The sequence below is a fragment of the Gopherus flavomarginatus genome, chromosome 1, assembly GCF_025201925.1.
Source record: "Gopherus flavomarginatus isolate rGopFla2 chromosome 1, rGopFla2.mat.asm, whole genome shotgun sequence".
Taxonomy (NCBI): Eukaryota; Metazoa; Chordata; order Testudines; family Testudinidae; genus Gopherus; species Gopherus flavomarginatus.
Genome location: NC_066617.1, coordinates 76,732,350 through 76,749,966, shown reverse-complemented (window position 1 = coordinate 76,749,966; position 17,617 = coordinate 76,732,350). Strand labels below are relative to the sequence as shown.

Here is a 17,617-nt window from a genome sequence, read left to right as displayed (position 1 = left end):
AAAAGAGATGACTACGGGGAGAGACAACAGAGGTCAATACAATTATGAATGGTGTGGAGAAAGTGAATAGGGAAGCGTTATTTACCTCTTCACATAGCAAAAGAACTAATGATCATCTAATGAAATTAATCGGCAGATGGTTTAAAACATACATAAGGAAGTACTTCACACAATGCACAATCAACCTGTGGAATTTATTGCCAATGGATGTTGTGAAGGCTAAAAATAAAACTGGGTTAAAAATTATATAAGTTCATTTAGGATGGGTCCATCATTCCCTCTGAAGCATCTAGCACTGTCCACTCTCGAAATACAGAATACTGGGCTTGATGAACCATGGTCTGACACAGTATGGCCATTCTTATGTTCTTAAGTGATTTACCCCGGTGACACAGTGAGTCAATGGCAGGGCTGGGGATGGAATCCATACAGCATGATTTTCAATCTCCTGCTTTAGCTAATACACAAACTCCTCCCAAGATAAAAATCTCTCACAAATAGCAGTGTTTCAGCCTGATGCAATTAGAAATGGCTGAGATATTAAATCTCCTTCTCCACAAATGCTTTGTGACCCAATAAAAGGTGCAGACCATCACGGCAATTATTCTCCAAGAAACAGGGCTGAATTTTGATAATTTTTCAGTGCCACTGTTCATCACAGAAGTGATTAAGTCTATTCCTTTCCCAAAGGCTGAGCTTAAGCAAGAAATTTGCTGTACCAATGCATTAAATTCAGACCCATTAAATCAGCAGCTATTACAGTGTCTCTAGAGCCGGATGTTTTTCTGCAGATGAAAAAAATACTGCAAAAGAAAATTACGGGAGATTGGTAGAGAATGATAAACTGTAGCACAGAAAATTGTGATAGCTATATCTTTAAAAAATGTTCGACTCCCTCTGCACTCAGGTACACTAGTGTAATTCTTGATTACCCCACTAAAATCAATCTGGTTTGGAGTAGACTTTGCCTGATACCTTAAAGTGTACTCACTGTATTAAGACTACAAAATACCAAGAATAAAGTAATAGTATGAGATACTGAATATTTTAGCACCAGTAGAAAGAGACCATTGTTTTGGTGTTTTTGAATATTTTTCTGTTTTGGTCTAGATTTGATACAGTGAAAATGCATATTAAAAAGAAATAAAAGCAGTACATTTCTTATTTGCGCATATCAATTTTAAGCTTGAGCTTTCTAGTACATTTTGACTTAATATATTTTGAGTATGGAGAAAATGACAACCTTTTATCCCACAAAAAAAAATCAATTTAGTTCAGCCTTTTGATGTGTCAAAGCTATGTATAAATCTTAGCTGAGGAGCCACAGCTGTCAGGAAACTAAATATATCAGAGCTTTAAATTAGGCGTGTCCAAATAGCAAAATAAACCTACCGCAAGTGACAATCCAGAACAGTCATGAGACACAACATAGATAAGGATGACATAGAAGGAAGAAATAAATATTAAAATATCCACGCACAAACATTAGTAAAAACCGTGGAGAAATGACCTTTTTCACAGATAATATAGTCTTTATTCACCTCTACACAAGAAAGGCCTGATCCTGCAACCTTCACTCATGCGATTGGTCCTGCTGGAGCAGATAGCTCTCCTTGCATGAATAAGAATTACTCTCATGAGTAAGGGTTTCAAGATCAGGTCCTAATCTGTCCTTTAACTATTCTCCCTCTTTATAAGCAACAACATTTATTCAAAATATTATATTAAAATTATGTTAAAAAGAAAAAAAACATGTTGAAATATGACAAATCTATCTGAATACTGGATATTATACAATTCAGTGTCTAACAGTTACCAGTGATAAGTTCTGACTCTGCATTCAGATCTACTTAGGGTGACCAGATGTCAGTTTTTAAAGGGATAGTCCTGTTTTTTTGGGACTTTTTCTTGTCCTGTTTTTTCACAGTTGCTATTTGGTCACCCTAGATCTACTATTATGGACCCCTGCGACCAAGCAGAGCCTCATTGGCTTCAAAGGGGCTCTAGGTGGGCACAGGGGCTGCTACTAGCAAGATCAGGGCCTAGAGTCAGTGGAATGTTATTGGTTTTAATGAATATTTATCAGAAGAATAAAAAAAGAAGTTACTTTGAGGGCCCAATCCTTTAGCTCTATCAAGTGGAATATTTCGCAGTGAAGCTAATGGGACTTCTGCATGCACCGTGGGCTGGAACTTGCAAGCTGCCTATTGCCTACCAGGAGGTATTGAGCACTCAACTTCCACTGAAATCAAAGGGAACTGAAGGCACTGTGTTGAATCCAGGAGGTGATCAGAACTTTGCAGGTTAGGGCCCAATGACTACCTGATTAAGCCTTTGTGCTTTGGCAACATTTCAGATTTCTGGCACCATACATGAGGGGGGAGGGATAGCTCAGTGGTTTGAGCATTGGCCTGCTAAACCCAGGGTTGTGAGCTCAATCCTTGAGGGGTTCATTTAGGGAACTGGGGTAAAAATCTGACAGGGGATTAGTCCTGCTTTGAGCAGGGGGTTGGACTAGATGACCTCCTGAGGTCCCTTCCAACCTTGATATTCTATGATTCTAATGCAATAATTCTTTCCAGGTGGATTTGCATAGACCTTTTTCATATATATTTGTCTGTTTGCTTTAAAATTTATCTCCTTGATATCTTGGAGGCACTCTCTTGCCATTTTATTTGTAACAGAGGCACTAAAATGATTACCTTCTGAAATACCTGACATTCAATTTAGCAATACACTGTCTTCATGTGGAAATGCTAAAATCTGTGGTGTTGATTCAAGAATAAATCATTAACTGATTTTGCTTATACTGAAAAACAAATACTGCAAATATGGTCAAGGTTTTCCAGATTAGGAATTAAAGATGATAGGAGCTTAGGACTTATGAAGATAAGGCCACTGATTTAGATGCTGAAATAGGGACCTAAGAGCCTAACTTTAGCAACCCATTTCTGAAAATGTTGGCAAGCAGATCCTCAACTGGTGGAAATTGTGATAGCTCCACTGGCCTCAATGGATATGACAATTTCCACTGGTTAAATTCTAAATATATGGACACATTTATTTTAAAATAAATAATAAGATATTAATTTCTATATGACTTGAAACTGTAGCTTTTTGTATGCTTTTTGCAAAGTTTTGATTATCTCCATGACAATGAATTAGTAACTGGAATTTGACCTTTGTTTTCCTCCAAAAAGGGACTGTGTGTCAAACTCATCATTATCTATTAAGCACAATTTTATATTTCAATGCTAGAGTCATTGGTCATTTATCCAGGTCACAACAAGTATAATAAACAATACTTAATAATATAGTATAAGTACAAGAACAATCTTATATGATACAGAACAAATCTCACATAAATATCTACTAACAACTTGTCCTACAAAGAAATGTTAGGTTTGTTATCATTAGTATCATTTGACAGCACACAACAAACAATACACTGAATTTTATCCCCAAAATGCTCAAACGATATTTTCAAATTATTTTCATTTCTATGGTCAAAAGTTTGCTAAAGTTGGCCAGGACGAACTCAGCATTTAATGGACTGCTTTTTCAGACAATGTCTCAGAGAGAAATATCTCACAATTACTTAATATTGATAAACTAGAACAATTTCTATAGCTCAAGCACAAGGAGTCCAAGAATGCCTCCTCAAAGTGCCTGAATCAAGACAGTATAAGAACTTTCTTTTTCACATTTATCATATTAAGTAAAACAAAATCCTCATTAGACTTTTGCAAGGGAGGATCCAAGTTTTCTGCTCAGTAATATTCTGAGCTTCACCACTGTGGAATTTAACATATTTTGTGGCACTTCTGATGACAGGAAGCTATACACAGCGGTCACCATTAAAATGTTGATCCATATAGTCTGAAAGTAATGAGCTTTCCCCACAATATTACTTATTCAGTATAGGGAATGCCTGTAATATCTTGATAAAGCTAATTACTTTCAAATGTGTGTAAATGAAGAGTCCATTTTCAGTTATGTGCAAACTGTGCAAATTTAGTCAATGGGCCTGCAAATGTAAGGAGTAAGGAAATATTAAAGAGCTCTCTGGCTGGATACTGCATGCTGCTAAGGGCCTGATCCTGCTGCCGCTGAAGGCAACTGTGGAACTTCAACTGACTTCAGTGGTGCAGGATTAGATCTCAAGTGCACAAAGAATGTCTTCGGATTCTGATCTTCCCCATGCAAAATCTTAATTATTTGCAGAAGTGAAGCTGAAGCACCTACTCCAGCTGAAAAGATTTTGTGCTGCGGTTCCTTAATTCTTCTGAATATACATTATTTGAAAAATGTACTCATGTGCTGAAATACCTCCAGATGATCTACACAACAGTGTAGTTTTATCCCCACCCATCAACCCTAGCACTAATTAGATAACTAGTGAAAATGGTTTCGTTTATATTTTACCACCCCTGTATTTACCATACATCTGAACTCTTTACCACCCCATCCCACAAGAGAGTCAACACTGTGGAATTTTCCTCTGATCAAAAGCGTAGACAGTCTTCTTTCAGATCAATGCTAATCTATTCTGTGGCTCCAAAGGGAACACTGGATTAGATGCAGGGTCCTGCAACCTTCCAGTTAGTGCCCAAGTATAACATCTCTCTCACACACACAACAGGTCAGAAGCAAGGGTTTCTCTGCTGTTCTCAAATTAATGTTGTGCAAACAGCAGCATGATGATCTGTCCCCAAGCCATTCACTGGCTCTCAGCTAAAACTGTATTCTGTCACCTTTAATCTCCTTCTCCCTCCCACATATATAACTCTGCCTTCATCCCCCTGTCCAATTTTCTTTTATTCTTTCCTTTTCGTGTCCCTTTCCCCTGTTCCTTTGCGTCTCTTCGACCATTCTTCTGCTGTACTTTGCCTTTGGTCTCTCTCTAGGTAAGCTTCTGTTTTTGTGCAGCAAGAGATTTAGTAGCCCAAGTGCACTCTTGCATGTCATTTAGTCTCACAAGAGCTTGATTAGTACCAGTCATCTAAACATGGGTTCTCTCTACCTCACTATTGCACCTGGTCCTAGTCAAAGTCCTATATAGACATGGCTGTAAGACTCTCCTACAGCTATACTTTTGAGACCACTATTTTCTCAAAACCCCTCTCTTTTATATAGACCAGTGGCAGTATTCCTCCTCTCATTTGGAGAGAAGTTAATTGGCTGCTTTGAAAGCATTGACTAGTGCTGCCACCAGTAGCGTTTGCCTGTTGAGTCGGCATCCTCCAGTGGGCACCAGGGGGTTACTAACTGGAACTCCAATACAAAGCATAGACAGCTGGTCTCCACTGCACAGCACCACTATCCAACCATTGAGCAATACCATAAATAAATAATTGTTAGAAGACTTAACACTTTAAACATAAATAGTGTCCAAGAACAGGATGGCTACTTTACCTGGTCTTTCATGGTCTTCCCTAAATCTTTAACATCTTTCATGTTAATAGCATTCTTCCCTCCCTTTTCCTTTCCCTTCTTCTTGTTCTTCTTTTTGAACAAGCATTTCTTACAGAGACAAAAGCAGCAGGTAAGGATTAGTAGGACTGCAACTATGGCTATGGCTATTAAGGCCCAAGGTGGCACTGGAAGAGAAAAAGAAACACACACAAAGTGGCACACTGTTAGTAAATTTAAAAGTAAAAACCAACAGATTTCATTTGAAGCCAAACCTTTTATCAACCTTTTGAGCATATATCTAAAAATGTTTTGTTGAATTTGTATATTTTCCTCAATTGAACATTTACACAGAGAACATTAGTATAACAAAGCAAGCATTATCTATCTACCTACTTGGAAATAAACAACAAAGAATGTAAATTGCAGTTATTTAGATTAATCAGCAGGAATAATTTGATTTGTCTAATGTACTCACAAGGTACCCATCTAGCAAAAATTTAAAAACCACCTTTAAAATGTTAATCATGTTTAGAGGAAACTGTTTACTTCTCTCTGTATAATCATTCTTGTAACCCACCTGGCATTATGGCCTGGTAAATCAACCTAGCTTGAAGTCACGTGGCGCTGACTGGGGACTTGCCTCCAACAGAGCTTAGGTAAAGAAGTGTCTCTGATCCACACAGGCAGTTTTAATAAGCAGCATTTTTCCACTGTTTTATTTGATAGACTAGTGGGCTACTCATTATAGATGCAGGTCAAGGTTATCAGTAAACAATGACGAAGGTCAGAGGACTTCTCAGTCCAGCATCTATGCTGATAACCATCAAGTCCTTCTGATATTGGCAATGTTTCAGCGCACATTTATGTTTTTATTGAAGTCTTATAAAGAAAAACATGTTTCGTTTATTCATTCAGTCCAGGCTTCTGGACACTGCTGTAATACAAAGAATACATCATAATAATTATGATGAATTGGTCTTGCAAAAATTAAGACGAGAATTATCTTCACATAAGTAAACTTAAATATGAGCTCTTCTGATTCCCATACTTTTCATTGACATACATGACAAAATACATAATGTGATAAACAATGGGGTTTTAAAGAGGAGAATCATTTTTGTGTCTTGAAATGTATTCTGCCTATCAGATCTGCAAGGTATTCTCTCAACTCAATACATAAAAATCTCTAAAATTACACAGGGCACAACAAGAGTGGTATCCGAATTTGACAAATTTGCATCAGTGAATCACAAAAGGGAAGTGGACAGTGAAAATACAGAAAATTTAATTGCTTAAAACATCCAAGTAGAGTAGAAAGCATGATTACTGGAAGTTGCACTAGAGATATAAAAAGACTGTAGGAGACATGTTTGGGATAGTTAAATAATAAATTCCATAACACTTTATGTGTCTCCAAATGTTCATTTAATGTAGTTGCCATAAAAGAGATGCTGTACTGTATGTAGAATAAATGTGAACTGATTATCAAATAAATGAATGTTAACAGATACAGTGAGCAGATTAGCAGCTGTTTAAGAAAGATATTTTATGGAGGTAGCAGTAGCAATTCCACAATTAAGGCTGCATTGAAATCTGCACTTCTTGCAAGACTAAAATCTCCATTTTATGCTTTAACAATTGAATTTTGTTTTCAAATTTGGCACAATACTTTAGAGGGCAATTGACTTTTCTCTGTCATTAATTTTTTTGTAAAGTATTTACTAACTTTTCCAGAAGAAACCATTTAAAATGCTGCCTTTGGGAAATTTTACTTTATTTTCTTCATATTTCTTTGGGTTCCTCTGTTATTAAATCCCCCCGCCAACCCACAGTCTTTGTCAATTCCAAACATCACACGTAAACACAGTCTATGACTACAACAGAGGTGAAGGCCACTTTTAACATCTGAAATTAAACAAAGTGCTAGTCTCCTTACTTGAGTTATGCCAAGATTAACCAAAGGAACTGCTTAGATCCATCAGCTATTTCTGTTTTCCAGTGCTGCCAACTCACTTCACCAGCTGTGCTTTGCAGATACTCCCAGTGATGTGGGGAGGCAGTTGACAACAGGAGGTATGACGATGGACTTCAGAAGAGAGGTGTGTGTGTGTGCGCGCGCACAAGAGAGAGCATGCATGCACACACCATGAGGAAAGAGAGGATAAGGAGAGGCAAACGGAATATACTCAGGGTGAAGGACACAAGGGATTGAGACTTGAGAGGAGCAGGGTGGGGGTTAGCCTGGATGTGCATGTTGCCTGGGAAGAAAGACGATATGAGATGGGGGTGTCTGGGGCAGTCAGATGCCTATAAGCTGAATGAAGGGGGTCCTCTGGCACTGCTGCCTTGGTTCCCCAGAGTAATGAAGCAGCAGCACCATGAGGAGTTCTTCAAGCACTACTGCCTTGACACACAGACCCTCAGCTCCTTTGTTAAATTGTTTATTGTAATCCATTTGTAATTAATTGCAGACAATAACTCTTGTGTTATAATTAAATCACGAACAAATGACTGCGATGCTCAAAGTGATACAGAATTTTTAATTGATCTCTTCAAAGAAGACACTCCCCAGTTTTTTGTTAAAGCAAATACAGGTATAAAGGAAGGAATCTTTTAAAGCAGTTCAAGCTCTGGAGACTTTCAAAAAGGCTTCAACAGCCAAATCTTCAGGAAAAGAAAGGAAAAAAACCCAAACCAGACAGACTGTAAAGAATATTTTCTTCAATATGAGTGTACAATCTCTGTCAAGAAGATGGCTCTCACAATACTGCTACTGGCAGAGAGCACTCAGCCTTGTATTACTGGCACTGAAAGTACAAATGAGGTTTAAAACAAGTAAAATTGCAGCTGTATAGGCTTTGAAACAGAACCAGGTGTTTGTTTTCAGAATGTTTCCTAGAAATTTTATTTAAATCCTTCTGAATAGAATTAATTATGCTATATGATAAAGCCAAGATTTTCAAAGGAGACTAATGATTTCAGGTGCCCCAATTTCTGATACCTTAAAGGGGCTTGATTTTCAGAAAGAGTGGAGCCTCTGAAAATCAGGCCCCTTTAAGATGTCTCAAGTTGGACATCCCAGAACAGAGGCACTCTAAATCACTAGTCGCTTTTGCAAATGTATGCCTATAGCCTTTAATTTTCTGACATACTGAATATGAAAAATGAGGAAGATAGCTATATTAATTTTATGAAGCTTATAATCTGTGGATATGATAGTTACTGTGGCTTTATGGAACCCTAAAGGTTAATTCCAGCTGGATCTCTTGCCAGGTATCCAAGAATCTGGCAAAGCTTCTAATTCAATGGACAATACATTGCTGGAAGGTGATCTCGGACCCTCTCTGAAGAAATGTGTGACCAGGTTCAGGCTGCTCAAAACCCCAGGAAATCTAGGGCAGGGACTCTTAAAAAAAAGTATCATTGAACTGTTGAAAAGGATAAAAAGGCAGACTGTGACCTGAGGGAGATGCATTCACTGATGGATCAGACCATCAGAAAGGCAGGAGCAGTAGGAGGTACAGCCTGTCTCGCCCAGCCTCAATGGTGGGTGGGTGTGCCTGTTACAAGCAGGAATAACATATAGTTGCAAGGAAAGGCTAAAGTTTAAGACAGATAACATGAATGTAGGCTTTTCATTGTTGTCTTCCCTACCTGATATGTTCTTGTGGACAAATACCTAATACTTGTTTTGAAGAAGCTGTCCTGAGTCACTGCAATTTCATACCTGTCACATGCTTTTGGAAAGAAGTCTATAACGGGCCAAACCCAGATGGACTGGCTGAAGGTAGCGTGGTTTGTCAACAGGGATGCTGCAGCCTGGTGATCCAGTCTGAAGTGGGGTGAATCATGGGATTTGATGCAGAGAAGTTCAGGCGTAGGCCTGTCACTTGGAAAGGGTACCCATGGAGAGACAGAGGTTGAAGGTGCAGCTCCCCCCTGAACAATAACACTGAACCAAAGAGATAAGCATCAGGACTGTATCATTAGCCAAGATATTTTAGGGACCATTTCTGTTGACCTCACTCATGTTGAGCAGCAATGACTCATGCAAGTAGTCCCACTGAATCCACCAAGTTCAAAAGCACAATTTAGGTGAGCGAGCGGAAAAAGGGAAGAGGTGCAAAATTGTGTCCTTTGTATAAAACCTTTTTTTTTTTTGGTTCGTTTTACAAAAAATGCTTGGAGAAGTTCATTGCTGACATTCTAGTGAGACAATCTGAAAATATTAAATGCCAGGGAGGACAATTGATCCCAGAGAAAGAGGCAACGTGAGAGAAGAAGAAAGCTGCATATCAGCATCAAAGTACTAATGTTAGTGTCCACTGCATAGATAGAGTCCCTCCTACTAAACTACTCAAAAATGCCTTAATAAATGTGAATATCTATAATATTATCAAATGATGTAAAAGCCGTTGTTTGGAAAGTTTCAACACTGATTTTGACAAGTTCTAATTCTGGGCATGCATCACTGGCTTTTGATGCTCCCTAGTCAAATGAATCTGTATTTTTATAAGGACATTTGCAATAACTGTGGCATCAGGCTTGTCATAATTCTCAAACATGTATTACTCTCCTGGTGTCGGCTAACTTTCAGACAACTACAAGGTGACCAGAAATCCAATAAGTTTGCTGTTTTGAACTGTATCACCCTAAAATAGACACATGTATGAATATGCATATAGGAACTGAGCTTGATGACAGGTTTGCTCCAATTATAATGGATTATTCTGGAATAATCAAAAGCAAAGTAGTACTTAATTTAGCACATTAGTTGCTGCTACCTCAGTAGAGCAGAACTTTTATGCCTGGGTTCGATTTGTGAAATCGTCACATTTTCCAGTTTGCTTTTATAAGTCCTACTGATTTATGCCTGTCTTATATTATATAGCCTAGTAACATACACACAGGGTAGGATAGGGAAGAAAGAGATAATTGCCAATAGACACAAGTTACCATATTTGCCAACATTTACAATTGATCAGAAGGGACAACTTTGTCAAGGCTTTTTGTTTGATTTAAATTAAAATCTTGGAATCTGTCTTTGGAAACCGATTTGAAAATACCAGTGGAAAATTCCTGGGTTTTAGATGATCATAAAAAATATTTTAACAATTACATGATAAAAAAAAATGTAATCCTACTTGGTATGAAAATGAAGTTCTGTAGAACAACAGCTTGACACTGGTAAAATATATTCTAAACTAAATACACACCAAATCCCGGGCCCCCAAATTCCCTTACCTATATGCATTGAATAGAGATTGCTCCCCTCAAATCCTGAGTCTTCTGGCCAAATCAGACAGGTTAGTATGTTCGTTCAATGTCAGGAGAAAAAAGTCTCCTCCCTTGGCGGGAGCTCAGATGTTTGGAAGGATAAAAGGCAGGGGAAAAAACAGATGGAGAGACTGGGGTAAGGAAGTATCAGGGAATGAGGAAAACAGCAGAAAAAAAGGAAAAATTGTATAAAGGGATGAGTGCTTTGAAATCACCCACGGACAAAACAACGGAAACCCAGTTAAGTCTGGGAGAAAAGTCAAGCCACAAAAGAGAGAGAATGTAAGTGGGAGAGGGAAAGAAAAAGAAAGGAACAAAGAGGAAAAGCAAAAAACAGCATATGTAACATTAACATTCCTAAATTTAGTTTATTTATGTGAGCACCAGGGCTTTAGGTGCTGTACAGTTATTATAAGAAGTAGGGGTGAGGGAGGAAGGCACAAAACCCACCAAAACAAAAACAACCACTACCCACCAAACACCCACACCAGTAAGCATTTCCCCTTCCTCCATCCAGTCTTTAACATCAGGGAAAAGCCTGGTCCTCTGAAGTTTAAAAACAAGGAAGAGGGAAAGAAAGAACAGTATTCTTTGGATCGGGGGGGTGAACTGAATTCTAAAATTAAGGGCCCGTTATCAAGAAGGCCCTGCCTGTATCCCACTCCTATTTAAGCTAGGGGAATAGTAGCTAATTCCCCATAGCTGATGGCAACTGCCAGGGTATACTACAGGGAAACAGGTGGTCTTAGGGTTGCCAATTTTGGTTGGATTTATTCCTGGAAGTTTCATCACATGACATAATCTTTAATTAAAGATTAATCTTTAATTTCTGGAGACTCCAAGACAATCCTGGAGCGTTTGCAACTGTAGGCAGTCTCTAAGGCAGTCAGAAACCAAACAAACATTTAGGAATGTATTGATCAAAATCAGCATCTCAGCCAGAAATCATGCTCTTTGTGAGACATGCTAATCAGTAAGCAGGCAGCTGCAATTTCCAAATGGTTTGAAGGTGTAATCCCATATGAAGCACACAGAAGCATTCCAACGGTGGTGGCAAAAGCATGGACAAGTCTGACAACTTTCACATATGAAAAAAGGGTTGCAAGCGTCTTGCCAAGCACAGATGTTGGAAAGATGTTTGGAAAACAGCTGCTCTCTGTGCATCCATCCACAAGAAGTTGGGGATTGAAAATCTCCAGATTGCACATCTGAGTAACAAACCCCAGTTTTATTTTTAAGAAGTACTGTGCGGATTCACTGGTACTCTACTTTTTTGTCTAGTCTTTTCTATAATATGCTCTAGACTTATTTTTGATGGTGCCAAAACAGAAAAGAAAGGTCAGCTTTACAGCTGCCCAACAGTACCTTTATCCTAAAGTCCACATCCACAAAACTAGTCTGCAACACAGGTGAAAGAATGAGACTGAGGCTGGCTGAAGAACATATGCTCTGGGAACCCACCCTGGAACGTAAACAGGGGAAGAGGATACCACAGCTGACTGAGGAAGCAGTATGCAGGTTACCAAAAAACACAAATATAAGTACCGGTGTGGACTAGTTAGAATGCCAGAATGCACTGGGAAGGCATGAAGAGAAAAAACACCTGTCTATCATATCAATACAGTTTAAATATTAAACACTCATTACTTGCACATGTGTTTTTTCTCAGACACAGTTACATATGCTGTGTGGCTCTGTGAGCACACTTTGCATATTGCATTCACACTTTATTTCCATTTTCACGCCCTTACTTCTATCTTAGATTTTCTGTATGGTTCTGCTTAGTCCTTACTATAATGTGTGTTTAAATCCTACCTACCACTAGAGGGAACCAGGACAAAGCATCTCAATGAAATGGAATGATGCTGACATTTCTCCACTCTGTCTATTGTTTGAGCATTCAAAGTGGTGTTGCAGAAGGCAGTCTCCATGAATAACTTTTGGAAATTACTGAAGCTATAACTGAGCTAAGAGATGTGTGTTATGACAGCAAAACTTCCCTCCACGCAAAATAGTGTGACATGAAAGTGTGCTGATCAGATGGGTTTCACTTGTTGAATATGCTGCTGCCTAAACTGTTTGTTAGCTGTTATCATGCAAAATCACTGACACTTTGTATTGCCGAATATTCCAAACTTGGCTAATGAACTGACCTGCAGCCTAGCAGGCACAGAGGAGCTCCAGCCTGTTATCTGGCAGCATTAGACAGGATTATACACCTAGCCAAGACACCTGGAATGCTGGCTGAGCAGACCTGCTTACCTTGCCCTTCAAATGCCTGAGGCCAAATCTGCATAAAGTAGATGTAAAAGCAGCAGAGAATCCTGTGGCACCTTATAGACTAACAGACGTTTTGGAGCATGCTTATGTTCATGCTCCAAAACGTCTGTTAGTCTATAAGGTGCCACAGGATTCTCTGCTGCTTTTACAGATCCAGACTAACACGGCTACCCCTCTGATAAAGTAGATGCTAATTTACATAAATATACTTTACTATTGGAAATGCAATTTGTTTAATTACTTCATCTTCAGGGCAGGTGGTAGGCTTCTCTTCCCTAGATAAACATCAGGCCAACACCCCATCTTCCTCTTGCCTGAGTCTTTTTTTCTTTCTCTCTCCTTGTCACCAATTTCTCTCTCTCCCATTTCTTTACCCCCCTCCCCACAAGAGCTCTCTGCCTACTCCCCTCTCACCTGCTCGTTTTGACCCATCCTTTCTGAGAGACTCTGCAGAGTCAAGAAAGTAGGGCAGAGGGGTTTCCAAATCTCTTCCTTCCCAACAGGCCCCTAGCACACTCACTGCATGCATAGCAACTGGGCCAGGAAAGGAGATGAGCCTCTGAGCCTGATGCTTCCTGCCTGTCTAGCAGTTGGGGGAATGCACCATAGCTGTGCCACAAACAGGGCCGCTCAGAGGGGGGGGCAAGTGGGGCAATTTGCCCCAGGCCCCGAGCTCGGCAGGGGTCCCCAAGAGAACGGCGAGGCTCCCGCCTCAGCCCCTCTCCTGGAGCCTCAGCAAATCAAGCAGCGTCCCCGGACAGCGCTGCAGCGTGTCTCCGGCGCGGCCTGAGCCCCTCCCCGCTCAGAGCTGCATGGTAAGGGGGTGGGGCTCGAACTCCAGGCTGAGCGGAGGGAGCTCAGGCCCCGCTGGAGCTCGCAGCCCCGCCCCCTTACCACACGGCTCTGAGCGGGGCGGAGCTCAGGAGGCCCACTGGAGTCACGCTGAGCTCTGGGTGATGGGGGAGCCGGGGGTAAGGGGCCGGGGTCAGGGGGGTTGTCTAAGGGGCAGGGAGTCTTGGGGACAGTCAGGGTGCAGGGAGAGGGCAGAGGCTGGGGGGCGGTCAAGGGACAGGGAATGGAGAGGTTGGATTGTGGGCGTTCTGGGGGTCTGTCAGGACTCATCGGGGGCATGGATCGGGGTCGGGGCAGTCAAGGGACAGGCAGCAGGGGTGGGGTCCCAGTGTGGTGGGTGGGTAGAGTCTCTGGGGGACAGTGAGGGGACAAGGAGCAGGATGGGTTGGGGACTCTCGGGGGGCGGGCAGTCTGGGGGCAGGAAGTGGGTGAGGGTTAGATAGGGGGCAGGGCTAGGCTGTTTGGGAGGCACAGCCTTCCCTACCCTAATGCTCATTCAGCAGTTTGAGGCTTGCAGAAGAGCCAAGCTGTTAGCTTTTCCAGTAGGGCTACCATCCCTTTCACTTCTCAAATGCCAAATTATAGTCTTTATTTAATTTCAGTGCCATAGGGAGATTCATGTCAGGGGAGGGTAGCTTCATTTAAAATTAGCCACTGTGGGAGGGATCACATGAAACGAGCAATATCCTTCCCAACCCTACCAAAGGAGACCTCTCTCCCCTGCATTCCCTGAGGCTTCAAAGGGGTTAAATCAGTGGTTCCCAAACTTTTGTACTGGTGACCCCTTTCACATAGCAAACCTCTGAGTGCAACCTCCCCTTTACAAATTGAAAACACTTTTTAATATATTTAACACTATTATAAATGCTGGAGGCAAAGCGGGGTTTGAGGTGGAGGCTGACAGCTCATGACCCCCAGTAATAACCTCATGACCCCCTGAGGGGTCCCGACCTCCAGTTTGAGAACCCCTGGGTTTATTTAATTTTAGCACCCTGTGTCCATTCACATGCATATGCTATTTTGAGTATTTCAGTTTTCACAACATAGGCTCATCCTAGATTCTGGAACAAGCTCAAATGCTCACTTCGTGGAGTATGTACATAAGCTATACTATAGACAAACCCACAGTAACTGTCTTCAGTTTGTGAGGGACCCCATGGAGCCAGTCTCTAGGAAACAGATAAATGCATGGAGGTTAAGTTCATTAATGGCTATTTGCGATGGGTAAGGAATGGTGTCCCTAGCCTCTGTTTATCAGAGGGTGGAGATGGATGGCAGGAGAGAGATCACTTGATCATTACCTGTTAGGTTCACTCCCTCTGGGGCACTTGGCATTGGCCATTGTCTGTAAACAGATACTGGGCTGGATGGACCGGTTTGACCCAATATGGCTGTTCTTATGTTCTAACCTAAATGAACCCAAAGTTATGGAGACAGATATGAGTCAAGGAAGCCAGCAGAGTATCAGAAATCTGGAAAAATCTCTGACTGGATGGGCTCAGGCGTTTGGTCACAAGCTGAGGTGGTTCAAAAGTTTTGGATTTTTTTTAAGCAGATTTTTTTTATTGTTTCTTTAAACAATCAAACACAGCATGCAGCAAATATTTGGCCACACACTTCTGAAACCTCAAACCATGTTCAGGTTTTGGCAGACTAATTTCAGCTTTTCAATTAAAAAGAAACACAACAAATTTTGATGGAAAGCAGACATTGGCCGTGATTATTTTCTGCTTTTTAAAAACCCTTAGTTTTCGATCCAAAAAAAGTTTTGATGGAAAATATTTGTCCAATCCTTTTAATGAGCTTTAGTGCCTTTTAGCATTAGCTGATGCTGAGAACCAGTGATACTTTGTAAAGAAGTTTTCTCAAAACTGGGTTTGTGCTGAGATGCGGAAGGTTTATTTTTCTCAGGGCTGACCGTGTGGGGGAGCAAGTGGGGCAATTTGCCCTGGGTCCCACAGGGGCCTCCACGAGAATATAGTTTTGCAATTTTTTTTATGGAAGGGGCCCCCAAAATTGATTTGCCCCAGGCCCCCTGAATCCTCTGGGCGGCCCTGGCCACAAAGCCTTTAGAATAAAACATAACAAAATGAAAAGCTCTGGATGACTTCCAGAAATGCCAATGGCAGCATGGGCATGCTGCACAACTGGAGAAGAATGCAGAAAGCCGGAGCCTCCAGCCAAAAGCTGGACAAGAGGCAGCTCTGCTGCAGGCTTTCAGGAAAGGTGCATTTGCAAACATATGGTGATGCCAGGAAACTTGCCAGTGGAAGACAACGAGGCAATTCAAGGAGCTAATAATCAGCTCTAAAAACCTGTAGAAGCTTGAGACAGCATTTTCAATCATGTTGTGGACAATGGTATTTTGTGGTTAAAGAGCATTTCACTTTTCCTGTGACATTTACTGTATGTTACACTTCAAGCTTTGATCAATAGTCTCACGGAAAAAAAAACAAATGAAAAACTCAGATATCTGCCTATGATTTTAGACTGGGATTTTCAAAGGCAGCTAAGAAAGTTCAGTGATACTAACCTCCAGCATCCAAAAATCCTGAGTCAAGCCTCAATAATTCATTGCATTCGCTTAAAAATTATGAGATATTTAAAAATACAGTAATATATTTTGGGTAATTTTTATTTGCCTTCTAAGTTTTTGGTCTTTTGGGTCACATTTTCAATGTTTGTCTTGCAGCCACGAGGGTTAGAAATATACTTCATTTTTTTCAAATAAAAGCCGATATGCTAACTTGCTGCAAGAATTCAGGAGTTGGGACTTCAAGAAGACACAGAACATTGTGTGAATCAGCAGTCTTAGGAGTTAGATGCCCAGCTCCAAGGGAAAGTCACTGGTTTGATTTATTGATGCTCAACATTAATTTAGAAGACCTCAAAATAAGAATGATGACTCAGTGTTAACTTCATCAAGCATAGTACAGAGGAATATTAAGTTTTGTTGCTTAGGTCATATTGTTTTAGACTAAAGGGCTTTTCATCAGTAGACCGCAAAGCACTTTACAAAGGAGGTCAGCATCATTAGCACCATTTCACATGCAGGGAAACTGAGGCACAGAGCCATGAATGTGAATTGCCCAAAGTCATCCAGTAAGCCAGAGCTAGGAATACAAACAAGGTCTCCTGAGTCCCATACCAGTGCTCTATCCCCTCAGAGCACAATATCAGCAGGATGTTTATTAGCTTATAAAAACTAAGTAAATTTAGTGCTCTTAAAAGGTGTTAGGGTTGCAGCTCTGAGAATGATGTCCTCTGTTTATCCATCATATACATACAATGCAGGCAAACAGCAGCGCATGTTTCTTCACCATAATGAGTCATTTCTACTGTAAATGAGCTACTTCTAGGAGGGAGTTCATTCAGTCTCTATTGACAATACCATATGGATGCCAGGTGTGATGGCAGTTTGTGAGAACAGCAAACAGTAATGACTTTAGGTCCCTTGTGTGATCTGCCTCCCTGCCCCCTTTCCTACTGCTCTCTTATGGTAAATTGTCCAAAAAAATCATGGACTAGATGTTGGAGAATAGCCACAAGTCATGAATTTATAATAAAAATGCTAAAATCCTCGTGGTTTGTATTATTTTAATCAAAATAGTATTGAATCTCTGCAGGGAGCTGCCTGGAATCACTTACACAGATCCCTGTGGGAAACCACTAATCCTAATATTGGACAGTTCCTGCTGTCGCTCAACCTTACATCCAGCTCAGAGTTTTAACTGGCAGCTGTTGAGGTTCTTAGTGCAATTGCAACTGTTTACTGCCTATCCGTATGACATAA

The 17,617-nt window shown here is 40.6% G+C and overlaps 1 protein-coding gene across 10 annotated transcripts in view; it reads right to left on the bottom strand.

The window, feature by feature from the left end:
• SYT1 (synaptotagmin 1) overlaps positions 1-17,617 on the bottom strand; it is a 530,182-nt gene that overhangs the window by 119,857 nt on the left and 392,708 nt on the right. For all 10 annotated transcript variants that reach the window (XM_050935637.1, XM_050935628.1, XM_050935630.1 and 7 more), the window contains one exon: positions 5,416-5,600. In XM_050935637.1, coding sequence (XP_050791594.1) covers positions 5,416-5,600 — 185 coding nt within the window. The remainder of the gene's footprint in view (positions 1-5,415; positions 5,601-17,617) is intronic.